Source organism: Gymnoscopelus microlampas (assembly GCF_963454915.1).
Source record: "Gymnoscopelus microlampas genome assembly, chromosome: 22".
NCBI lineage: Eukaryota > Metazoa > Chordata > Actinopteri > Myctophiformes > Myctophidae > Gymnoscopelus > Gymnoscopelus microlampas.
The window spans coordinates 33,455,679-33,482,516 of record NC_139959.1 but is presented as its reverse complement, the minus strand read 5'-3'; the positions used below and the strand labels follow the sequence as shown (position 1 = coordinate 33,482,516).

The window sequence follows — 26,838 nt, the reverse complement described above, 5'->3', positions numbered from 1 at the left end:
AAGTATTCGAAATTGGAGATACTCGAGTAAAGTACAAATACCTCAAAATTTTACTTAAGTACAGTACTTAAGTAAATGTACTTAGTTACTTTCCACCACTGCAGAGTTATATACTTAGTTGCGCACAGGAGTCGAGCACCGAAAATAGCCAGTCTACGAATTCTACGAATTAGCTATACATCATCCTCTCCAACCCGAACCCACACGTCATGCCACAGAGCAGCAGCCCGCCTCCTCCCCCCTGTTGTAATAGTTTCTGATAGGAAGCCTCCCGGCGAGGCTGACGTCTCGCTGAGAAGTGATACTGATTGTAATTGCTGCTGAAACCCTGTGACAATGCGTGGGAGGTGCGGTGGGGTGGGGTGCGGTTCGGGGGGCTGCTTTCACTAAAATATAAAAAAAAAAAAAACTTCTGCTGCCCAGAGAGGATGGCGTTTGAAATAAGCATAGAGAGGATGGTGGCAGAGAGAGAGAAGAGCGAGAGAGATAGAGAGACAGACACAGAGAGAGAGACAGAGCATACATATTCCTGGGTGGGCAGAGAGCAGTAGGGGGGGGGGGGGGGGGGGGGGGGGGGGGGGGGGGCGGTCACTGCCCTTGGCCATCTCCTGTAATTTGACCTCTCTGGGGGAAAAAAAACAGTAACAGTCACTTAATTTGCATACGTCCACTGCTCATCTGCATGTGTCACCGGCATTGCATTCTTAATTCTTTTTATACCCCGTTCGATGTATTTCAATGTTTTGCTTTTAATCTGAGGTGACTAATTTATTTCAACCTGCAGTTAAATTATCCATGATACTGCCAGAGTGTTTTCTCTTCGTATCTCATCAAATTTGCCTAATGATTAAAAAAAAACGGTCTGATTAAAATTCAAGAGAACAACAAAAACAAGGCTTGATATTATTAAGCTTGATTATAAAGTGTTACCTTGCTGACCTCCTCTGCTGTGAGAACCTCGGAGAAAGGCCTTGATCCATGGCTATAACACAAAGGAAACCCCACAGGCACTTCCTCCATTCAAAGCTCACTTTCCATTCCAAAAAAAATATTTTCTTTAAACATCACAGACCTCAGATTCATTTTAAGTGGATCTGCAGTCTTTTGCTCACTCACAAGTTTTCGTCAAGCTACTTACCGGTACCAGTTTCAACGGGATTGACCTGGACTAATGATAATTGTCTGCTGATGCTGTAATTTGATCTTACTGATCCTACATCTTCCTATTATAAATCCTTAAAATACTATATAATAAATCTCTATATGGGCATAATATAGGGGACACAGGCAGACAGATACAGAGATCTCTATATGGGCATAAAAGGGACACGAGACAGGTACTCTGAGAATGGGTACAATGGGTATTGCATGCATATATATATATATATATATATATATATATATATATATGTATATATATATATATATATATATATATATATATATATATATATGGTTAGGTACACCAGGTTTAAAGTAATTAATCACAATTGGGTTCAATTCATAAATTAAGCTCAAAAAGCTTAATTAACTAAAGCATAATAGTGCTGCTTTGCAAGTATAGTGTCATAATACATTTCATGACATCAGGCTCACAGAGGTCTATTCAAAATGGCATGGCCATGGCAAAATGTGACCCTATTTATTGCTCACCTCTCCAGGGCACAAACCATGTAATCACAATGTCAACGGGTTTAAACAGAGCTTGTGACAACAGGGGAGAGACCCATCCTGTATCTCTCATATAAAAGCAGAAATTAGATGTCATGAGGACGTCTTTGGAGAATCAGTCCTTCATCACCCGGTCAGGGTTTATTTTCCAATGATGGCTCATTATCCATTTACAATTACATAGCCACTTAAACCCTATTTACTGTAATGAGTTGCCCCAAGTCCCACAGGGCTTTATGATAGGCCCCCTCCTGTTTTAGCTCTACACTAAATATCTTCGGCGAAAACATTAATAATCGCATTGTGAGGCGATGTTTTTGCCGAGCGTGTGCACGTGTGTGAGAGCGTGCACGTGCATGCATGCGTGCGTGTGTGTGCATGCAGGGGGCAGGGTGGTTTCACTGCTGATTGACTTGATACTGGACTAAGGGCATGAAGCTGCAGTCTGGCTCCTCCCCAACACATACACACAGTACACACACAGATATGCCCACAAACACATACACACATGTGCCCACACATGACCGATAACTATTCATACTAATCCCTCTATTTCACGTGCGCACACACCTACAGTATTCAGACCTAGTCAAAGAGATAAGAAAGACCAGAGGAAACCATTTGTCATGTTATTGGCACCCCTTCTCAAATCAGCCTTATTTGGGATCTAACACAGTGTATGATTGTGTTAAAATTATGCTATTGGCTTCAGATTACACTGATAAAGGCCTTATTGGATCAAACTGGAGGTTTCTTTAAAACCTAAAAACCTTCATTGTGATACTGATACGCTGGATCTTAAGTATATATAAAGTGGAACCGAACATAACATGGCGCCACTTCTCCATTGAACTCTATGACTTTGAATGGTGTGCATGTTCTATATAGTTACAGTCTATTGATTGATCATTAAAATAAACATGCTCTGAAAATGCATGTGGTCCACCCATCTGACCACGTGGGTGGGCCGTGAACACTTTCAAGACTTTCAAGTGGGCCCTGATCCACAAAATGGTGAAAGCCACAGGTATGTGGACATTTGAATTCATGGAATTGAAGTCTTAAAGTTCATCTATGGCTCATAAATACAGATTCAAATAGGAGCACAGGTTGTAACTGGTCAACTATATCACAATAACAGGCAGCTAAATCTTCAGTGTTGGTCAATAGTCCATTTTTACACTCTATCCCAAGAGGAAACAGTCCTTGGATTCTAAATTTATGTATTTAAATTTAGGAAAATACTTGATGCCAATACTTTTGTACTTTCACTCAAGTAAATAATGTTGAATACAGTTTGAATACAGACTTGTAATATTCTTAATATTGCGGTATTGCTATTTTTACTCAAGTAAAGCATCGGAGTACTTCTTCCTCCAAAGATAGGAACGATAATGGCATCTGTGTGGAGAGTACAGTTGTTGTGAGCTTGAGCATTGTTGAATTATTTTGAAAAATCTTCACTTATGACATATGGCCCAAAATGGGGACGCCAGGTTGAAATTGGTTTAAGAGCAAAGATTGTTGAGGTGTCATTCTCCCAAGTCCCGAGGGATGAACTCTCTCGCCCTCTGCCCTCACATGCTCTACTGTCCCCTTAGGCTGCAAAGAGAGAGAGAGAGAGAGAGAGAGAGAGAGAGAGAGAGAGAGAGAGAGAGAGAGAGAGAGAGGATTTGGAGGATAGAGGTGAAGAAGGTTGTCAGCTTATCATGAGTCAGTGTCACACTGCGGTGGAGAAGAGGCGCCGTGGGGAAAGGTGAGGTCACCTGTGAATCCTGATGACGCTCCTCATCTTTTGACCCCTTGACCTTTTCCTCACCAGGGGACGCTGGGAAATCGTCCCTTGATTTGGCAGCCCGTCGGGGGTTAAGAGTGGGATGAGTGGGGGGTCTCGACTCAAGCTCTCAGAAGGTCGCCCCTGTGGAGAGGAGCTCCTCATATCTTAAGAAGCTGGAGAGGGGGTTCGCTCTAATTGGCAACCACCCATTCTGGGAGGTACCTGCTCTAGCCTCATGCCTGGGTGACTGGGTCTGACTCGGACTCTGCTCGGACACCCCTCTGTGAGACCTCGCGACTCCAGCATTTTGAGGTTCTAGCAACAGTCAGCAAGCTGGACATTCCGATCGTCATTTCAGAGTGTGTGAAATGTTTAGGAGACATTAGAACACCTGCATACACTTCATGAAAATCAAAATCTAAAAAATATTAGAATATTACATGAGACCACTCAAAATAAGGATTTATAATTAGTTATCATTAATAAGTATGTTAATTTATGCATTCAATACTTGGTCTGGTCTTCTTTTGAACAAATGACTTCATCAATGGGGCGTGGCGTGGAGGTGATCAGCCTGTGCTACTGTTGAGGTGTTATGAAAGCCCAGGTTTGCTTTGATAGCGGCCTTAAGCTAACCTGTATCGTTGAGTCTAGTGTCACACACGTTCCTCTTGACAACATAGATTCTCTGTGGGGTTCAGGTCAGGCCAGTTGGCTGGTCAGTCAAGCACAGTGAATACCATGGTCAGTACACCAGTTCCTAGGTTTGGCTCAGTGGGCAGGTGCTGAGTCCTGCTAAAAAATGACATCAGTATCTAGGCCTGTCACAATTATTACATAATCGTCTAATCGCAAATATTTGAGATAATCGCAATGTTTGCATAATCGTTTCAATGTTGAAAGATTTCACACCTTTTCATATATAAAAGTAAGCAGAAATAGCAGATCTACAAGTTTACAACGCGTCACTTTGTGATGCGTTGTAAGCTTGTAGATCAGCTATTTCCGCTATTTTTACATGTGTAAAATTATTTAATAGGTCAATAATTTATTTGTATATTTAAGTTATTTGTCATATCTGCCCTGTGGAATTTTTGATTACGAAGCCTAAAAGGCTTCATATGTTCCAGTGTTCAATGCCAAACACACAATTACATCCTTAATCGCAATTATTTGAGTGACAATTAATTGTCAACTTAAATTTGTAATCGTGACAGCCCTATCAACATCTCAATAAAGTTTGTCAACATACGGAAACAACAAAGTGCTCTAAAGTCTCCTAGATGGTGCAATGAATCTAGAATATTAAAGTTTCACTTTTTGAATTATATTACGGAAGAAAATGAACTTTTCCACGATATATATATATTTTTTTAGATTGATCTGTATGTAGTAAGTAGATATAGACTATATCTATTTGTTGGCGGGGACACAAGGCCTGCAAATAAATGTTTTACATGCATTTGTGACATTACATTCTTTGATAGTTATTGATTCATGGAAATGTTCCACCTTCATAAAAACAAGCACGTTAATGTTTTAATGGATTCCTCCGATACCATTTTGCGGGCCAACATCAACCATTTACAGTATCAGTCGCAAGTAAAAGCACAACTGTTGGTGCAATGTATCTCATTGACAACAGTACTCCATCAGTGTTCCAACAGGGGATTTGGTCGTGAGAAGGACAAAGTGTTCTTTAATGGCAGACCAAACCACTAACGGCCTTGCCGTCACAAGGCCCTCTCATCAAATCACTCGGAGCCCATTTGCCCTTCACAACTTAGCACTTTAAAGAAACACACGTCACCCAGGCTTCTGTGAACTGAAGGCTCTGGTCTATTTGCTGCCTTTGTAAAGGAATGAAGTCAATAATAAACATATAAGACAGGGAGTCATGAGATTACCAGTCATCTGCGTTTCCCTTTGATTTATTGGCACATGATGACCCCTTGAGGTGACATTAAATAAACAAAACCATTGTATCTTCCCGAGCAACAAACAGGACATGACAGGCATGAAAGGCATGCGTGGAATGAAAGCGTTCAAACCTATGCGTTCGGTAAAAGTGAAACGGTTCGTCGAGTTCAAGGCACACAGCAGACAGTGAGCACCCGATAGATTAGGTTAAACAGATAACACCGAGGCAATGATGCTAGGATAATTTGACAACAAATATGAACAGCTGCATTGTTTAAAAGCTCCTCAGAGCATGTGTCATTGTCTCTGCAACTATGAATGTGATACCGTGCATCAAGGTTGCAGTAAAAACAAAAAACAAAAAATTATTCGTAATAATTTAAATGATTGAAGTCGCCCTTTCATTTAAAGGGCGACTTCGTACATTTTTAACGTTTCGCATCCTGCTCACAACAGAATGATAGGATTCAGGTTAAAAGCATGCTACACTGGCCTTTAAAAGTTACTTGAATAATTTCCTAACGATTCCAATTCTCTGCACATCACACCTACTGATGTTAAATCATAGATGTAGCCGATCTGACCGTGCCTTCGCTCTGGGGCACCGTTCCTTTTAAGACGGCGTCACTGTGGGCCGAGTCTGTCCGCTAATGGAACTAATGGCTGAGGATTTCCAGTCAGCAGCAGTAAGGCTCTCCGAGGCGAGGGTCATCGTTCACATGTCGTGTCACTCATAGAAGAATTCCCAGCCTCTGGGGGTGGGTCTTTTTTTTCTTCTCCCTCTCTCTTTGGCCACTTTCTTTCTCTCCCATCTCTCTTGGTTCCTGCCCTGTGTCTATGTCTCTATTCCTCCATTTCTCTCTCCCTTCCAGCCATGTCTCCCCAACTCCCGCTCTATCTTACTGTCCTCCGTTTCTCTGCCTCTCTCCCCCTCTCTCTCCACGGTCCCTGTGGGTACGTAAGGGGGTTGAAATGCCACACAGTGTCTGACTGTCCCCCCAGGGGCCTGGAGGACTCTGGCCTTGGCTGGCTGGCTCTGTGTGGCAGCTGGTGGAGCCCGCTGCCCTCCTCTACTGGCCCTGCAGCATCAACAGTGGTGGCTTGGCCCTGTTCGGAGCCTCACTCTGATCTCTGACTGCGGGGCTGACGCTCACCGCTCGCTCGCCCTGCTGCCCATACGACTGGTGGTTGGGGAAGCGAGAAAGTGAGAAGGAGAGAGGGGAGGGAGGGAGGGACGGGGGTGGGGTGGCACGTAGCGACAAAAAGAAAAAACGAAATTAATGGGGATTCACTACAAGACTTCAAATTCGGGACACCCCACTCACTCCCCCTACCGAAATATCAGCGAAACAAGGTTCAAGATGGCAGTGAGTTAGTTGGCAGGACAGAGTGGACTGTTAAGTTACTGTGGACTTGGTAGTGGTATTATATTATGGTATTAACCCATTAAGACCTGAGGCCGCGGACGCCCAGCTAAAAATATTTTTTTCTAGGGACCCCCCAGAAGCAAAGCACAAATTTTCCAAGATTTAAAAAAAAAATAGCAGACCTACAAGCTCGTAGCGCGGCACTCGGTGCCGCGCTATGAGCTTGTAGATCTGCTATTTTTGACTATCCAAAGAAATCTAAAAATGACACAGATGCGTTCCCGGTCTTTATGGGTTAACCAAATAAGATGCAACTCCTGCACACTCGCTTTCAACTGCTTTAATTAACAAGTACACGTACGTTGATTTCGACAGATTGTAGGTGAGAAAACAATTTGTGTGGCCTTATCCAAGCGTCGTACTCTATTGTCCAACAAATGACTTCTTTGCAAATCGCGTTTGCACTTTCAACACTAGTCTTTCCTCATATTCATGGCTCAGGTAAAAAAAAGAAAAGAAAAAGGGACGCAGAGTCACTCACACATACTAGCAACCCCACAGCTGTTTATAAATAGAAATCCTTTTCACCGAGCTAGCAGCGCTTGCATGGACCTGTCATTTCCACACTACCCGTACAGCATCCCTATCCATTTCAAAAGGACCACAAACAAACACACGGCAGCCAATAAACTCCCCAACAACAAAGACAAAACAAAAATATGCAAACGGACGTAACTACAAGTTCTTATGTAAGAGACTTCACAACAAACATCTTGTTGATAGTGTTGGGCTAACTGGGAGGTCAACTCCCTGAACTTCTGCGAAGCCAGCCTCCAATAGTACCATCCCTTGTCCAGAGATGACCAGGGCAAAATCAAGGACAGCCAGATTTAATTTATCTAGCTTTCGATGACTGTTTGATCTGATTAAACTGTCAGGTTGACATTGTAAAAATGACACTGACTGAAATAACAACTGACTTGCATGGTGAAATAATAAATACATTACAAAAAGAAATGTCAAGCTTCCCTAGTCTCATTGAAATATTGGAAAAACATTTTCAGGGATGTAACAAAAGAAAAGGGTACCAAATAAAACCGTAAATGTATATAGGAGGTGAACATAAATGTTGCGATATAGATCCATAAAAAACAAAAGTAGAACTTTCCCTTAAGAAGGCTGAATTGTGGGGGCTCTGGATAGCACAAGGGTAAAGTTTCTGCCCACCACGGCGGAGGACTAGTTGTTCTAATCCTTTGTGGAGGCTCCAATGAACACTATTGGCCGTGTTCGCGGAAGGGAAGCCAGAAGTGGAGAAAAAGGGGACACATGGGGGGGAAATAATTAAGAAAAAACAAAACAAAACCAAAAAAACATTGTTGAATTTGCCCACGTCTAGTCCAGACGACAGAGGGAGGTTTGCGGGGGTTGAATCAGGTTGGGGGTCAGGTCGGGGGGGTCCAGTCTGCCGGTGGTCTCAGTGGTGTCCACTAGTGTAAACTCTGTTTCTGAGGACCACGACGGGGGGCAGGTGATGTCGGACGCCCGGGTAGTGCTGGATGTGGTCAAACCACCGAGTTACATTCACATACCTCTCCTTCTCCTGGACGGACAACTCCACCTGGGGGGGGGGGGGGGGAGATAAGAGGAAGAGGAGGCAAGAGAACAGAAAGGAGAAGAGGTCTACGTTTTAGGAACACCTGAACGCTATTGAGGTTGTCACATGCAGTTTCTGTATAAACGATGTGTAAAGTTAAAGTATCAATACCGCAATATAGAAATACTCTGTTACAAGTAAAAATCCAGAAATCAAGAGTAAAAGTACAAAAGTATTGGTATCATAATGTACTTAAAGTACCAAGAGTAGAAAGTACTCATTATGCAGAATGTCCCATTTCAAGTTTTGTATGTATGAAAATCCTTTGAAAATAGCAGATCTACAAGCTCACAATGCGTCGCATCGTGACGCATTGTGAGCTTGTAGATATGCTATTTTCAAATGGCTGAAATGTATACTGTAGGGTTGAGATGGTTAATGGATGTTTTGTAATATTAATCAAAATCTACAAAGTAACTTGTAAATAAAGTTTTCAAATAAATGTAGTGCAGTAAAAGTACAATATTTGGATCCGAGATGTAGTGGAGTAAAAGTATTGGATATTTGAAATACTCAAGTTAAGTACAAATACCTCAAAATTGTACCTACAGTAAGTACAGTAAATGTACTTAGTTACATTCCACCACATACAACTACTCATTTATGACGGGAGATAAAAAATCAATGCCTTTCTGTATTTTTGATCAAATTCTCCATTCATTAACCAAACGAACCCTTAGCGTCCCTATTCTGGGCACGTCATAAGAGACATGCCCTGACATGTCTGGGCATGTCATTTGACAAAAATAGGCAAACAAAAAAGCTTGTATACTGGCTATTTTTGGGTGACATTTGGTGTAGGGAGAAAAGGGAGGGGATTAAGTATAGACGCTGGCTTGAAAAAGTTTTCAGAACACCACGTCCTAATAATTTTGCCTTCCTTGTGGCAATTTACACGATCACAGCGAGTGATGTCTGGATATTCCTCCACGCGGACAGGAATCCGCCCTGAACCCACTCTTGCGTCAGTGGCGTTTATGTGTTTATGTTTATGCAGTGTTGCGTCCCATAAATTGAACAACGGGAGAGATGGCGGGTGAAGGGGTGGAGCTGGCTGACCTCTCGTCCTCTCGGGGTTAAAAAACCCACAGTGACAGTAAATAAAACTGGACTCCCCTTTCTCTTCTGCCTGGTGGCAAGTAGCAACGTTCCATCTCTAACACAACTGGTGACATCTCCCAACATGTGATCTTTCCCCTCCCTCCCTTTTTCTTCCCAAAGTTTTTTAGAGTTTAGAATATTTATGTTTTAATATAATACACTACAATCTAAGAATATAATGTGGGGATTTTTTTTATCAATTCAAAAAGGTCAGTAGGGAATAGTGTAATTAAAAAGTGTCAACAAATTATCATACCATTGCAGAAAACATATTCACAGTTAAAAATGGCACAGCTTAACATTGGAAGATACATTTAATATCCACTCACAATACTAGCCTTACAGTAAGTATGAACCAAATAGAAAAAAAATATATGATTTTTTCTGTATGATGTTCGTTTTAATGAGGTTTGAAAACAACATACAATACAGTCTCAGTTAGTTATGTTTTTTTGTAAAGCCTCGTATTTATTTTATTTCAGTTAACTAAAACGTTTTTTTTCTTCCACATCTACTTTTTGTTAATTTGTTAGTTTTAGTTAACAATAACAACCTTGTTTCTTCCCTCTCCGTTTCCAAATGTGTCCTCTTCAGACCACAGAAGGCGAACCCACTTCATTGTCTCTGGTTTGGGGCTACAGACAGACATCACTGTTGTGCCACATCGCGTCACTTCTTCGAGGAAGCGATGATGATGGTGGCGTTGTGTTTATTAGCCGTGTCAAGTCGCTCTCGGTGCCCTTTGGCCATATGACTGGTCTAATTGCGCACTGTGAAAAATCGCCTGCTTAAAGTTGTGGCTTGATTGAAACGATCTCAAAAGCGACAGGAGGAGAACGGATGAATGGGTAGCTGGATTGATAGATGGAAGAACTGCATATTGTGGCTGTAGGGGCAAAAACCTCCTATCTCCGTATTTCAAATATTTATGTTTTTTTTTTGGGAAACACATTTTTTGGTGTCACATTAAAGTGGTGAAAATAGCAGATCTACAAACTCACAACACGTCGCCATGCATGTTAAGTCGCTCTTTTTTTTCTTTTTTATAAATAGTGAACCAACAAAAAGCACTAACAAAAGCTTGTGACCAAATAATAACTACATTCATGTGGAGGACAAATTCTCTGTTTTCTTTTTCTGTGAAGTAACAGTTTTGGACATGCTATGTTTCCACCCGTCAGCGACAATACATTTCTTGTGAGATTTGTGCGTAGTGGGTTGAGAGTATCAATAGGTGACTTACAACCAGAGAATGAATGCCGTAGTACATCAGAATATCAGCTAGGGTGAAGTGGTTGCCAGCCATGTAAACCTTGTCTTGCAGGTAGAGGTGGAGATCCTGTAAGACATAACATGGAAAAGATACTTTGTTAACCAAATGAACCCTAGTCAGTGTACCTAATCTGGGCATGTCATAGTAGACTAACGTTCAGCAAAAATAGGTCAACATTCGGCAGAAATAGCAGATCCACAAGCTCACATCACAATGAAAAACGATGTGAGCTTGAAGATCGGCTATTTACGGCCAAGAAATTTGGAACCCCGGTCAACAAAGTAAGATGGGGCTTAGGTGGTTAAAGGAACATGCCACCATTTTTTTATTTAACCCTTATTTTTTAAGGAAGTCTCATCCCAGTGAGATACAAATCTCTTTTACAAGTTTCAAAATAAACAAGGAAACTGACTAATTTAAAAGATACGACAACTTAAACTGAAACAGACAGACTCAAAGGACAGTATGAGAACTACTTGGTTAACCTATATATACACAAGGGTGCATGAGATACACAAGTCTTGATGCCAGCTTTCTATACGCGCGTGCTTGTGAGTGTGCGTGCACGCGCGCCGTGTTATGTGGACAGGAACAAAACGTAACCCCGGGGTCTGCATGGCGTCTCTTCCCATGACTGGTCACTAAACACAGATGCCAAACACAAAGCGGCCTACTTGTTTCACCCGACTGCCAAAATGACTGGAACGCTCGCCTGTAAATCTAATGAAGCCGTCTTTAAAGTTGGGATGCACGATGTGCGTTTTTCAGCCTCATTGTGTATAGTGTGGAAGTGCTGGTCCCAAGGGAAGGGACCATCTTTAGCACTTGTACACGGTGCAAACAGCACACTCTCCTCTCTCTCTCACACACACACACACACACACACACACACACACACACACACACACACACACACACACACACACACACACACACACACACACACACACACACACACACACACACACACACACACACACACACACACACACACACACACACACACACACACACACACACACACACGGAGAGCATCTTGGGGGCAAATGGAGTTATTGTGCGGCAGTGAGTGGGTGATGCTAAGCAAGGCATGAAGACAGCAGACTTTTTCCTCCCGTTCTCCACGATCGGATCCTTGCCTTTCTTAGCCTGCAGCTATGGAGCTGAAGCCCAGTCGGGCAGGAGAGAGGAAACTCCCTTGGTGCCTCCACTGAGCACATGGAGCTCCAAACCCTGACTCCTCTTGTCTTCGGCTTGAACCCACCCACCCACCCCCCCCCCCACAAGAAAAGGCGCAGAGAGCGCTGCACACTCAGAATAGTAGAGTATTACCTACTTAACCCATTTAACCCATTAAGACCTGAGAACGCGTCTAAAAAAACGTATAAATCCTAACAATTTTTCGGGAAAAAAAATTATTTAATTTTCACGATTTTTCAAAAATAGCAGATCTACAAGCTCATAGCGCGGCACTCGGTGCCGCACTATGAGCTTGTATATCTGCTATTTTTGAAAAATCGTGTGACACGGATGCATTCCAGGTCTTAATGGGTTAAGACCCGAGGCCGATCCTACAAATGCCTTGTGAATCGGTAGCTCTCAAACGTCAAAATCTTATAAAACACTTTCCAGGATTTTTCAAAAATGCTCAAAAATAGCAGATGTACAAGCTTGCAGCTGTGAGCTTGTATATCTGCTGTATGACTTGCGTGAAAAATTAACAATTCTTCATTTTCTGTGACAAGCTCACAAACCGGTGGCTTTTCACTCTAAAGAGTTCTGCCTTTCTTAATTATTTTTCATACTTTTTGTCATACGTTTTTGTCGTGTGGTGATACAAGCCTAGATTTCACAAAAATAGCGACTCAAAGTTGAAAGGGGTTAATGATTCTTGTTTTTCTGTCCGAAGGTACCACCATCTCTGTCTCCCAACATTCTAGCTTAACAAAGAACGAACAACTTGGTCCACGGGAACCATATTTTGGCTTGTGCCCGAAATTCTTTAATTTCATCCATCCCTCAAGAGTTCCTGAGCCAATTTGGCACAAAAGTTGCAACCCTGACAATTTCTCTAAATTAGACCTAAATTCTAATAAGGAATACTTGAGAAAACACTGGAGATTTATTATATGAACTGTACAACGTAGCATGAAGAAATGAAGAGGTTTTGACACCTTTACGGAACAAAATATTGGTTTTCTTTATTAACTTTCATAACCACAGAATCATTGCCTGCTTTATTCAATGGTGGGTTCATGGCCCAAAATAGGTCACAGGTCTGTTTCTTTTGGGCCTTCACAAAATGTATTTCCCATCCAAGAAAAGAAAAAAAAAGAAAATAGATTTAATACTGGGTCCCTGACTGAACCACATGAACCTTGGTGTCCCTATTCTGGGCATATGTCATAATACACCCCATCCTCACTGCCAGCAACGCGAGCAAGAAAGGTCATTAAAAGATACAGTGCTTTGCACCCGTTCCTGAAATACAGCCTTTAATGGTCAGAAGTTGTATTAAGAGGGAAGGAAGCTGGATGTTCAAATGGCATAGTGAACGCAAAAGCTTCTTCGGCTCACAATATTGCTCCTGATCACGTCATAAATATATTACAAGATTGTTCACGCTATAGTGAGACCTTTGTTGCTTTATATTTAGCCTATTTCAGTTCAAACCATCAACAAGCGGTACACTGAGACCCTTGTTAGTCGTTACTTCATATTAGGATGGTTCAAACAGTAAAGATATTGGTTATTAGTTACTGAAGGAAGGGACTAGGTGTACGTGCGCACACACACACACACACACACACACACACACACACACACACACGCACATGTTAGATTCATCAGAAACACCCGTCCTTGGTTCTGGTGACTGATATTGTCCATCTAATACGTGAGAAGAACGTGTTTTTTAAATTACTTTTTCATTATTTTTTTTATAAATTATTTTGAAAATGAAAAAATAAAATACAGTCAATTTTTTTAAATTAAATAAATGAAAAAAGTAATCGAAAAAACACGTCCCCCTCACGTATTAGGAGGGCAGGATGAGATGCCAGAAGGACAGGTGTTTTTGACGAATCTAACATGTTACAACTGGAGTTTGAAGTTACAATGGGTTTGTATAGGAAGGGGGAGTGTCTGATAAAATTAATATCAAATATCTAAATACCGAATCAAGCCACTTGTCTTAACTCAATTCCTGCCAATCACGCATAAATGCAATCTATTAAATAGCGCACTTGGCCGCCAATCACGCATAAACGCGTTCTATTGAAAAAAATGAAAAAAGAAAAAAAAAATGTTTTTTTTTTTTTTTCTTTTTTCAATTTGACCCAAAGACCAAGGAGATATGATTTTTCGAAGGAAAAGACTCCCATCCACTTCCTTGGTAACTTAAAACTTTAAAATGATGTATCTCGGCTCCTGAGTACTTTTTAAATTTCAATGAAAAAATTCTGGCAGACAACAGCAAAAAATCTGAAATAACTCTGGCAGGTGAAGTGTTAAAAACTGTCGGGGGGGATCACAAAAGCCTGAGTAGACGATAAAATGACAAATTAAAAAAATATATATATATAGGAATATATGAAATATCCCTTTAAATGGGGAGCACCAGTGCTACGAAGAAAAAAAAAGTTAATTTAAAGCCCTGGTTTATATTTAACTGAGTTTTTATCCCTGTCTAAATACAATGGGAGCTGACCGTTGTTATTTGAAAGGGGGACACAGCTCAACCAGCAGGACAGGTCAGGACAGGAGGAGGCCAACGGGCACCGGCGCTGCGGCGCTCAGGGCGTCTTACTTCAGTTAAGTGGCAACCATTAAAACATTTATAAGGCCTGTCCAGATAACATGCCGGCAAACAGCGTGACTTCCTCCTCAGCCATGCCACAATACCACATCATGCTGAGACGCTTGCACACACACACACACACACACACACACACACACACACACACGGTTCATGCTGACAGGACAGTGCCGAGAGGCGCCTAGCATCCAGCAGACCAGTGTGTCTGGCGATCCGTTTCACACTGACTAGCATCAGCCACATTAACCCATTAAGACCGGGAGAAGCATCTGTGTCATTTTTTTGATTTGAGCTAAAAAGCATTATTTTACACTTTGGGCTATTCAAAAATAGCAGATCTACAAACTCATAGCGCGGCACCGAGTGCCGCGCTATGAGCTTGTATATCTGCTATTTTTGAGAAATCGTGAAAATGTGTGCAAATCTTTGAATATATATATTTTTTAAAGCGAACATTTGTAACTCAAATCGTTGCTTCTGGGGGGTCCCTGGAACGAAATATTTTGAGATGGGGGTCCGTGGCCAAATACATATACATGACATGAAAACGTTTGAGAACCACTGACATAGTAACATACGTTTTTTTCAAAAAACTGTTAGGATTTAGAAGACACTTTGTAGAATCGGCCTCAGGTCTTCATGGGTTAAAGCCTTTTACCGAGTTGTGTGTGTGTGTGGTTATGTCACTGACGGGCCATACATCAATCTGTATTCCTGTCCCTTGTTAAACAAAACACACACACACACACACACACAAACACACATTTGTGTTACTATACTTATGACGTAAAACATTTCAGAAAGGCAAGTTTATGAATGCCATTTTAACAGTAATTGTTTTTATATGTTATTGTATATGTTATGACAAATGTTTGGCACATAAACGTTGTATTTAAGGTGTGACACTATTCTAACTATTTTGCGTTAAGAATAAGGCATTCCGCTAACAACTACGCGTGATGCACGTCAGAGGCACGTGCCTCTGAGCAGACGTGAGGTTCAGTGTACCTGACGCAAGAAATCACATACAAAGTATTATGATGATGAATCAGACTAAACACTTGTTTTTGCACTTTAGTGTAAAATCTGTGCATAACCCACGCTTCGTGATTGAGGCCCAATATCTCTGAAAAACATTGAGATTTAATACAAAGGTTTACACAGGATATGTTCTACCTTAAGAATGGTTTTGACGTCTTCCTTGACATAGCCGTCCAGCTTGGTGACTCTGTACTCTAACCACTGGTGAACCACGGCCCTCTGCTCCGCCGAGGCGCCCAGCAGCTCTGGACGCTTGTTCTCTTTTACCAGGTGACACGCGACCGTCACCAAGCCCACCAGCGGAGGACCATTGTTACTCTGTAGCACAGGTAACTGGAGGGACAGGGGATGAGAGTGAGGAAACAGGAGGAGAGGGAGGGAGGGGAGAGATTAAGATGCAGTAGTCTTTGCTGGGTGAAAAAATAAAACAAATCTTAGTTAACCCACTCAATCCGGGGACGCATCTCTGGCATTTTAGATTTATTTGGGCTATTCAAAAATACAGAAAATGTGTGCAAATCTTTGAATGTAACGTATTTTTTAAGCAAACATTTTTAACTCAAATCTTTGCTTCTGGGGGTCCCTGGAACAACATATTTTTAGATGGGGGTCTGCGGCCAAATACAAATAATTTTGGGGGTCCTTGACATGATTTTCTTTTGGGAACCACTTATAGAAACTTACGTTTTTTCAAATAACTGTTAGGATTTAGAAGACATTTGTAGAATCCCCCAGAAGCAAAGATTTGAGTTACAAATGTTCACTTTAAAAAATATATATATTCAAAGATTTGCACAAATTTTCACAATTTTTTTTATTTTTATCAACAGTCAAATCGACAGTGATAACACCTTTCTAAGTCTGAGAGTGTAACACAGTTAAAGAGTTTAACTGTGTAAGATACATTATGCATGAAATTGGTGGTGGAAAGTAACTAAGTAGTAAGTAAATTTACTCAAGTACTGTACTTACTTACTTTACTGGAGTATTTCCAAATGTCAGTACGTTTACTTCTACTCGACTACATCTCAGATCCAAATATTGTACTTTAAGCCCACTACATTTATTTGAAAACTTTAGTTACTTTGTAGATTTTGACCATTATTACAAAAAATACATTAACCACTTCAGCCCTACATACATTTCGGCCATTTGAAAATAGCAGATCTACAAGCTTGTATCCACGAGCTTGTAGATCTGCTATTATCAAAGGATTTTTTTATACATTTTAAAACTTGAAATGGGACATTCTGCATAATAAGTACTTTTTAAGAGTACATTTTGATGCCAATGCTCATGTACTTTTACTCAAGTAAATGTTTAATTCCGAAATTGTACCTGTAACAGAGACAGTACTTCTACATTGCAATATTGATACTTTTACAAAAATATTTGTTGTACTTTTTCCACCACTGAAATAGGACTGCATGATTGCAGCATGCATGCACTGACAGCTCACTCCCTGCGCATGCTCACAACGAAATGAGTGGGGAAATATGATAGCTGTGCCTGTGGCGATCAAGTGCTAATGTTGGAATACGTAGCACTGTCATCATATCATGACAGTCATGGATGAACTTCAACATAGTGTTTGCACTTTCTCCATTTACATGTACATCTTTATAAACGTTCAGATTTCAAATATAAAGTGCTTACCCCATGGCCACGGATGTTACAATACTGTACGGGCCCTCAGAAGTACCCGAATCATCCGTATTGTTCAATAAAAAGCATTTTAATCCGATCGGCGATCGGTGGCCATTTACTCATAGTTATAATGTATCAGAGTGCAGTACACCTCTCAACCAACAGGGTCGCGTAGTTGAAAGCATGGAGAAAAGGGCTATCGAGCAGATTAAAATGCTTTTTTATTGAACAATACGGAAGATAAGGATACTTCAGAGGGCCCGTACATAATTATAACATCCAGATGAGGTAAGCACTTTATATTTGAAATCTGAACGTTTAAGTAGATGTACGGACCAAAAAGGGAGAAAATGCAAACACTATGTTGAGGTTCATCCATGACTGTCACATAAACACATGACAGTCATGTGTTTCAGGGCTAATGCTGGTATATAAGTCGCATAATATATTAGACAGGCTTGGTTAATGAACAATGTTCATTGGTTATAAAGCCCCGTAGTAAACAAACATGCCACAGCAATAGGCTCTATGCACAGCAGCCATATTATCACTTCCTTCACAGGTGTTACCAATGATACTAATGAAGGCTCTGTTCCATTTAGTGTAGCACAGTGGTTTCCACGACCCCCATAACTCTGAGTGTACAAATGGAACCAAATGGACCCATAAGGGTCCATTTGGTTCCATTTGTACACTCTCAGAGTTACACACCTGTAAGGGGCCATTTGGAAGCCCATGAGGGTCCCTGGACCCCAACTGTAGACCCACTGGTGTAACAGAGTGTTTCCAGTGAGCCAACATGCACAATATCAGCACCCTGACTCTGTTTGACCAGAATGGAACAGATCCTTCATTAGTATCATTGGTAACACCTGTGAATGTCTTCATATGGCTGCTGTGAATAGAGCCTATAACACTTGAGACAGACAGACAGACAGACAGGGCTGACTAGCATTAGCAACATAGCCAGTGTGTGTGTGCATATTTCAGCAGCTCGCCAACGTCCAACAAACGGCTCCTCCACGTCATAACAGTCAAACGCAGCGACAATAAACACTTGTCGTTGTCATTCCTTTCACCTTGTTGTCCCCCAGAGTACTGAACTTATTGGGTTTGTTCAGTCCTAAGTATTTCTCCAGCGACGACAGCTCCCTCAACGCCATCTTGGATTCTTTCTGTCACATGTGGCGTAAGAGGCGGTGTTGCCATATCATGCGAGATAAAGGTATTATGAAAACGAGCCCACAAGAAGCCATGATATGATTTGAGTACACGTTGTGAGCTTGTAGATCTGCTATGTATTTATATTTTTTTGAAAGATATATTTGAATACTTTTTTTATCATTATAATTTTTTGTCAAATAAGATTTATTGGAGAAGCAGCATCAGCGTACACAATATAAGGTTATACAGAGTATAAATCTCCAGGTTTTTCCAAATATATGCAACATACAAATAACATAAAAACAACGCCCCCACCCTTTCCGTGTTCAAAACCTCCCTCAAAACCCACCTCTTCAGAACTGCTTTCCCCACCTAACTGTTCTCCTACCACCCTAGTCTCAACTTGTGTTTGATTCCCTGGCCTTCTGTAGCCTTTTAACTTTTTAATCTCTGTATTTTCTCATTAAAGTTGTTTTGTTTTGATTTTGTTCCACTTAGTTTAGCCTTGTAAAGCGACTTTGAGTACTCAGAAAAGCGCTATATAAATCCCAGGTATTATTATTATTATTATTACCAATGAAACAACAGTCAAAACAACAACACTAGTAAAAAGGACAACACTGACGATATAAAGAGAAACTATGGGGGTCTCTGACTCCCTGGCACAGGCCGTCATATGACAGTCTTGTATCAAGGCGAGGTCCACAGACAACTACATATTAATTTGTGGGTCCTTGATATGAAAATGTTTGAGAACCACTGGTTTAAACAACAGTAGGAAGCAAGCCTAAAATAAGCAACTACACTAAACTAAACAAGGCCAAAAAACGCAACCCTAACCACCAATATTTACATGCAACTTTACAGAAAGACAAGCCCAAAGTCGCTTATAATAAGCAGACTTGGCAACGCTAGTAGAAGTGTGTGCGTGTGATGAGATTGGTCCAAACGGGCTATAGCTCCCACCCACCAGAATGTGATTGATTGTACACGATGCCACTGCAGCATAGCACTGCAGTGGTGGAAAAAGTACTCAAAATGTAATCGTGTAAAAGTTTACAAAGTATTGTTATTAAAACAATAAAGTAAAAGTAGGATACTCAATGTGCAAAATGTCCCATTTCACAAGTTTTCAAATGTATAAGATATATGAAAATCTTTTGAAATAGCAGATCTACAAGCTCACAAAGCCTCGCCATGCGACACCTTGTGAGCTTGTAGATCAGCTATTTTCAAATGGCCAAAATGTATGGCTGAAGTGGTTACTGTACAGGCCTATGTTTTGTTATAATAATCCAAATCTACACGGTAACTAGTAACTAAACTTTTCAAATAATTGTATTGGATTGTATTGTAAATAAGTATATTTGCCTCTGAGATGTAGTGGAGTAGAAGTAAAATAACAGAAAATTGTACTTAAGTACAGTACTTGAGTAAGTACACCACTGAAATCAGCTGTGTCCATTATGATCAGTGGTGAACAAAGTAATATACTCAAGTAAATACACAAGTTTTCAAAAGTAAGTAGTATGTAGGCCTATTGAAATTCAGAACATTTCCAAATAAATTTAAAAAGAAATGTAAAAAGAATCGTGAAATTACAATCTCACAACACATCGCCTTATGAGGTGCGATACTGCGATACAACGTGAGCTTGTAGATTGGCTATTTTCACTAGGGGTATTTGAAATAGGGATAAGTGGTTAATATATTTGTATAAGTTTGGGTCCCAATAAGAGTCCTTTCCTAGAAATGTAGTATAGTCAAAAGTACAATATTTCTATTTGAACTGTGAGTGAAAGTGATTTTAGTAAGTGAAAAAAGTGAGTTTAATTATAATTTAATTATTAAAGCAGGGCAGTAAAGTTGAAATACTGGAAAAAAAATAAGTATTCCATGCAAGGTTGTCACTCCCCATTGTCCCCAAACATTGCAGCAATTTACCATTCTGTGCAAAATCACATGCACACGCATACACACAATACTCAGTGGTCAGTTCCCTGTGTTTTAAGTATGTCAGTGGTTCTCAAACGTTTTAATTTGAAAGACCCCCAGTTTGGTATGCATCAGGCCATGGACGCAAATGGCCCCTTACAGGTGTGTAACTCTGAGAGTGTACAAATAGAACGGGTCCATTTGGTTCCATTTGTACACTCTCAGAGTTATGGGGGTCATGGAAACCACTGTGCTAGACTAAATGGAACGAAGCCTTCATTAGTATCATTGGTAACACCTGTGAAGGAAGTGATAATATGGCTGCTGTGCATAGAGCCTATTTGATAGAAGTATGTCTGCATCAGCTTTTGTATGAGGGTTTGTAGTTAAACTGAATCAAAATGACAGCACCAGGTCTGTATGGTTTCTTTCTTAAGTCCCTGCAGCAAAGTTTCCCTGTATGCGCGCGGCCCGTCTGTCTGTCTGTCTGTCTGTCTGTCTGTCTCCACAGTGCATGTGTGCTTGTTCTGACGCTGTGTGTGTCACGTCTGTTTGGATTTGAACTGTCCCTCAGTGACTTCCACATAATGAAATGTCACCTGTCAGTCAAAGCCAGGCTTATTAACTCTATATGGGCCAGGTGTGCCATATGTGTGCCTGTGCGCGTGTGCGAGTGCGTGTGTGTGTGTGTGTGTGTGTGTGTGTGCGTGTGTGTATGACTGCATGGAGATTGACAGCTAGGCTGAGGCAGTGGTGGAAAGTAACTAAGTACATTTACTTAAGCACTGTACTTAAGCACAATTTTGAGGTATTTGTACTTTACTTGAGTATTTCCAATTTCCAATACTTTTACTTCTACTCCACTACATCTCAGAGGCAAATATTGTACTTTTACTTCACTACAATTATTTGAAAACGTTAGTTACTAGTTACTTTATAGATATAAATTATTACACAATACATTAACCACTTTAGTCCTATTTTATACATAGGCTATTTGAAAATAGCCGATATACAAGCTCACAACGCGTCGCGATGCGACGCGTTGTGAGCTTGTAGTCCTTGCTATATTCAAACATTTTAGTACTTTTACTTTTGGTACTTTAAGTACATTTTCATACCAATACTTTTGTACTTTTACTCAAGTACATTTTGAATTCCGGACTTTTACCCGTAACAGAGTACTTCTACATTGCAGTATTGATACTTTTACTTAAGTAAAACATTTGAGTAATTTTTCCACCACTGGGCTGAGGTGTCACGTTGCAGGCTTGGTTCTCCAGTCAGTCTCCAGTGGTCCCTCTGTGTTCCAGCTCACCTGGCTGTGATGGGGCTCCAGGTAGTGTGGAGGAGTACAGCAATGCAAGTCAAACCAAAATACTTCACTTCATTTTCATCAGCTTTATTCAGACGGACACAAAACAGACAAGGAGACAGAGAGACGGGCAGACCAAGCATCTGGTGGATTTGAACTGAAACGAATAGACGAAGTGAAAGGTAAAAACGAACACGCATTCTGTTTAGGATGGCCTGTCATCCTTGGATGGAGCAATATATCTGAATACAAGCACAATACAGCAATATCCTCTTAGAATCTCTTCTTATAATAATAATATAAGGCCTCCTTTTGATACTTTTAGGGGCTATATTTAGTTTCATGTAAAGGTATAAACACCCATCATCCATTATACTTTTATCGAGAGCCAATGCTATGCTTATAGTTGTAACATTAGGCCAATGTTGAAAAACAAGGACCTCATGATTCGGATGTACTATATACTGTAGGTAGCATTTGTGATTAATGTGGGCTACTTTTACTGATGTGTATTGCCACGCACATATCCCGGTGCACATGTCCTCTCCTTATGCTACTACACGCACATAATCTAAAAGTACAGACGTTATTTTTAAACCCAAATTGGAGAGAGACAAAACTGGAAAACAAATTAATCATAGAAATGAGGAGACGGACTATCACGGATGATCTGATGCCGCAGAACAAGGTATGGATGGTTATTTTCATTGTTTTGTTTTTTCCTCCCATTTTGGCCATTTGTTTGTGTGCCGCGTACGCACGTCACACTCTCCCATAAATGCATTGCCCGCAGCGTTAAAGTGCGTCTCCTCTAACTAAATGCCTCTGAGCTGCCACATCCTGTCTGCGCCGAGGCGGGCTGAGAACCGGCGATCCCCAGTCCTCCAGGACGGCACGATAGCCTGTGGGAGTTTGTGATACACAATCTGGGGTCACATTAGTAAGAAAATCCACTGCAAGGGGTCATAGATACTGCCGAGGGGCTTCAACAACGCGGCAGGCATAGCCACGAACGCAGCCCCAGTCCTGGTAGATATATCTCTCATGTCCCTGGTCTGTTATAGTCCACAATGTACCGTTACACTGATTTGTCTGACCTCGAATGGGGGGGGGGCTACTGCCCCAGCTGTCTATGCAGTTGTTACCTTTCGTGACCTGTGAGTGAATACTCCATTTTATCCACACACACACACACACACACACACAAACACAATACTGTACGTGCAGAAGGGGGGGGATGGGGGTGGTCCGGAGTAGCAGACGTGCATGCTGTCAGCACGGATTGGAGAAATTGCACATTGGTGCTAGGTTGCATTCCCGTGTGTGGAACGAACATGGCGATGGGCACAGGGCGGCTGTGTGACAGTTTGGGAGAGGGCTGAGAGATGTGACATGAAGACAGCCAGACATTGTGGGGGCGCGGGGGGGGGGGGGGGTTCTATACCTTCCATTCAGTTGGGTTGTAGTTCTGCTAAATGTTTCCCTTGTAGCTAAGGTGATGTACTGTATAGAAGCAACCTTGTGAGGCACTGGAGATGGAGAACTGAAACAGAGTCAAAGTAGCAAATATAGTGGGTTAATTTGGAAGAACAATCATGTCAAATTCCTTGTGTTGTGATGCTTGTTTGTTTTACAGCGAGGACCACTTTGAAAATAAGAGTTTTAATGCTTTTAAGTGCTATCTGGCACTTAAACTGGGATGTTGTCTGAATCCAAATAAAATAAAATAAAATAAACTCTTTGTCATGTTGTTGGTATACATTTCCTATCACGAAATGCTACCCTATTTCAATCTTAATACGAGAGTTTAAAAAGTCAAATATAATTTTTTTTTAACACTGACAGACTTGATGGTTAGCAGTGGCACGTGTAGCCATAATGAAAAAGTCACAGGTCTATGTTTTTAATTCAGCTCCCAGAGCCACCAGCTATTTCAGGAATTATTTAGTAGCTGTTTTTTTTCCCTCATTCAAATTTGTATGTAATCCAGCCAGAGGACTTAAGCCGAGGCCAGGCACACATATTTTTTCCGTATTCAGCACTATAACCCCGAGCTGCAGTAAGTGACTTTGAGCCAGTATACTGGTGTGACAAGTGGTAGTGTGCTCAGCGAGTCCCCCCCTCTTCTCGCTCTCGCTAGCTGCTGGCGCTCGACTGTGGAAGGAAGTCGGCGGATGCCAGAGATGTCGGAGCTCAGGGCAAGACCTTTGGGCCTTCATGACGACAACAAAGATAGGATTATAGGAGCCAACCTGCCGTTCCATGCAGAAAGAGCGACCCAAGGGCTAAGAACAAGAAGCTGGTCCCCCCCCCGTTCTGTGTCACACGCGCACACGCACACACACGCACGCACATAAACACACACGTGCGCACACACACAGATACACACACACACACACACACACACACACACACACACACACACACACACACACACACACACACACACACACACACACACACACACACACACACACACACACACACAACGTGCGCGCGCAAATGAGAGTGTACACGTTTATAATAATGACGGGGGAGGGGTGGTGTTTGGGTGGATGAGGAGTGCAATGATGACATTTTTGGTCACAGTTCCTCCCTTCCCTTAACATTTAACATTTGTGACACAAGACACACTCTCACTGAGAGTGAGACAGAGTGTGTGTGTGTGTGTGTGTGTGTGTGCGTATCTGCGTGTATGCGTGTGTGTGTGTGTGTGCGTGCGTGTGCGTGCGTGCGTGCGTGCGTGTGTGTGTGTGTGTGTGTGTGTGGGGTCGAATTTCTGACATGACTGTGTGGGGCCTCCGATACCCGGAGACAAACGGCACGAGCAATAAAGGCCGTTTCCGCTCGTCCTCTGCTTCCATTTCCATGCCAAGCCACACGGCTTGGGGACGCGCTGGGGGGACACGTACAGCAGCAGCTCACAGTGTCTCACAACAAGCCCCCCCTCTCTCTCTCTCTCTGTCTTCCATCCAGCAGCAAGTCACTTACAACTATTAATTACTGCTCTGAATCCCCTCCTACTCACCCGTGGACCCCCGTGTCCCCCTCAGTCAAACGACCTCGGTGGGAGGATCTTGATTATTACAGCTTCTGAAAAGTCAGATTGTCTTTTATTGAAATTGCCCATTGGCCATGCAGGTTCCTCTCTCTCTCTCTGTCTCTCTCTCTCTCTCTGTCTGCCATTCTGTGATTCAGTCTTAATTCCTCTACAATGCTTTTGCTCTGGTCATACCCGTGAGGTTGATGAGGAAGGGAATACTCCCATGGGGAGTGATTATGAGCTCATGAAATTCACGTGAAGCTGAAAGGCACGCACGTACACACACACACGCGCGCACATATTTGCAAGCATAAACACATGTAAACTCTAAACCAGTGGTTTTCAACCCTTTTCATATCAAGGTCTCATTATTTATTCCGCGTTTGAGCCACGGACCACCGTTTGATGAGATGTAGCCTCTCAGACCCAAAACATAGAATATTTTGTTATCTTTGGATACTATTTTACCCACAATTCCATGCTGTATTGATGTTGGTACCATATAGGAGAGATAATAGGCAATCGTTGATCAAAATTACAATTCTTTAATTAAGTAATGCAGATGTTTAACAATGATTTAACTCTTGAGAGTGTAAAATGAAACCGAATGGACCTTTACGGGTCCATTCGGTTTCATTTTACGCTCTCAAGAGTTAAAGATCTACCCAAGAAGGGTCCATTGGTTACCAACTCTCCATCCTTTAGCTGGACCACCTGGAACCCCCTCAAGGACCACTGGTGGTCCCCGGACCACTGGTTGAGAACCACTGCTCTAAACTATAGGCTCTGTGCATGCAGCTCAGTGACAATACCGACGACATTGCTGTTCGTCCGTTGACCAGCAGGGAGCACTGTGGGTCTTTCGAAAAACCCTCTGAGCCTGTCTCTCTATGTGGAGCAGCCACTGTAAAACAAGTCTCTACCTTTTGTTAAAGGCTCACTTTATCAGTGAAAAGCTGGTAAAGTGAGTGACCGTTTAAAAGGAATGGAGTAATGAAGAAGTTGTGTAGAGTTCTGATGTATTTCAATCATTCTACATGTCTCAATTGTGACAAGACCAATACAACAATTTCATTTTAATTTTATATTGTTTGAAGCCACTTGAAGCCAAGTGTTTCTTTCTTAAAACGAATAAAGTGATAACTCTTCAGTCGATATGGAGAAAATCCTGTTTTCCAAAAATATCGGTCAACTGCTTGATTTTGAAATAATTGAAAACCCTGTCTTTAATTGGCACCACTCTATGCATATTAATGACTTTTCACAATGTTCAATTCAATACATAATCTATTGTAATGGTAGATTAGAACAACACTGGCCTTGAAAACTATTGTCGTAACAAAATACAATTGTTCTTTATTGTCAGCTGTATTGGCACTCATTTCTGTACTCGTATTAAGGTGTTTGCAGGATAGCCCTACACTATAAAACCGTGAGCGTCAATTTAACTCTGAGAGTGTAGGACTGGACCATTCACACACACCCCAGAGTTAAATAAGCAGTCAGTATTTAGCTGTGATATGCATGTTTAGGCTGGTGGCAGCACAGCATCAATTTTAAATCAATCCCTGTTGTGGCGTTAATTGCCTTGCCAGGTCCTGTGGTGTTTAAATGCTTTACACGGGGTAAATCTTTTCACTCTCAGGGTTAAAGTAAAACTCCACACTCTGCTGTGTAGGCCACAGTTGTGTTTCCTTGACCCTCGACCCTGGGGTTTCAACGGCAGAGTTAATGTTTAGCTTACAAAAAAAAAAAGATACTCTCAAAATGGTTAAGAAACCTTTAATTTATTTTTATTTTTATATACTTCTTTTCACTGGAGTCCCCCAGGTATCTGTACTAGGCCTCCCTCCTTTTTTCCTTCAACACCAACTATTTTCATCGCTTAAATTACAATTCTTTAATTAAGTAATGTAGATGTTTAACAATAATTTAACTCTTGAGAGCGTAAAATGAAACCAAATGGACCCGTACGGGTCCATTTGGTTTAATTTTACGCTCTGAAGAGTTAAAGATCTACCCAAGAAGGGTCCATTGGTTACCAACTCTCTATCATTTAGCTGGACCACCTATACAAAATAATTTTTGTATTTATTTTTATATACTTCTT

At 41.4% G+C, this 26,838-nt stretch overlaps 1 protein-coding gene across 1 annotated transcript; it reads right to left on the bottom strand.

Annotated features, from left to right (window-relative positions):
• Positions 1 to 5,351: 5,351 nt before the first annotated feature.
• Positions 5,352 to 18,441, bottom strand: eef1e1 (eukaryotic translation elongation factor 1 epsilon 1). The gene is made up of 4 exons (XM_084047983.1): positions 18,351 to 18,441; positions 15,760 to 15,957; positions 10,737 to 10,832; positions 5,352 to 8,356 (listed from the first exon to the last, which is right to left on the bottom strand). Exons 1-4 carry the CDS (start codon positions 18,432 to 18,434, stop codon positions 8,213 to 8,215), a joined length of 522 nt encoding a protein of 173 aa, XP_083904109.1. The 5' UTR covers positions 18,435 to 18,441; the 3' UTR covers positions 5,352 to 8,212.
• Positions 18,442 to 26,838: the final 8,397 nt, after the last annotated feature.

Bases quoted from the DNA above. Each gene is read 5' to 3' on its own strand.
- eef1e1 (XM_084047983.1), bottom strand. From the start codon at position 18,434: ATGGCGTTGAGGGAGCTGTCGTCGCTGGAGAAATACTTAGGACTGAAC. The intron at 15,958-18,350 runs GTGAAAGGAATG...CTGTCCCTCCAG, and splicing joins GTACTCTGGGGGACAACAAG to TTACCTGTGCTACAGAGTAA. The intron at 10,833-15,759 runs GTAGAACATATC...TATGTCTTACAG, and splicing joins ACGTCAAAACCATTCTTAAG to GATCTCCACCTCTACCTGCA.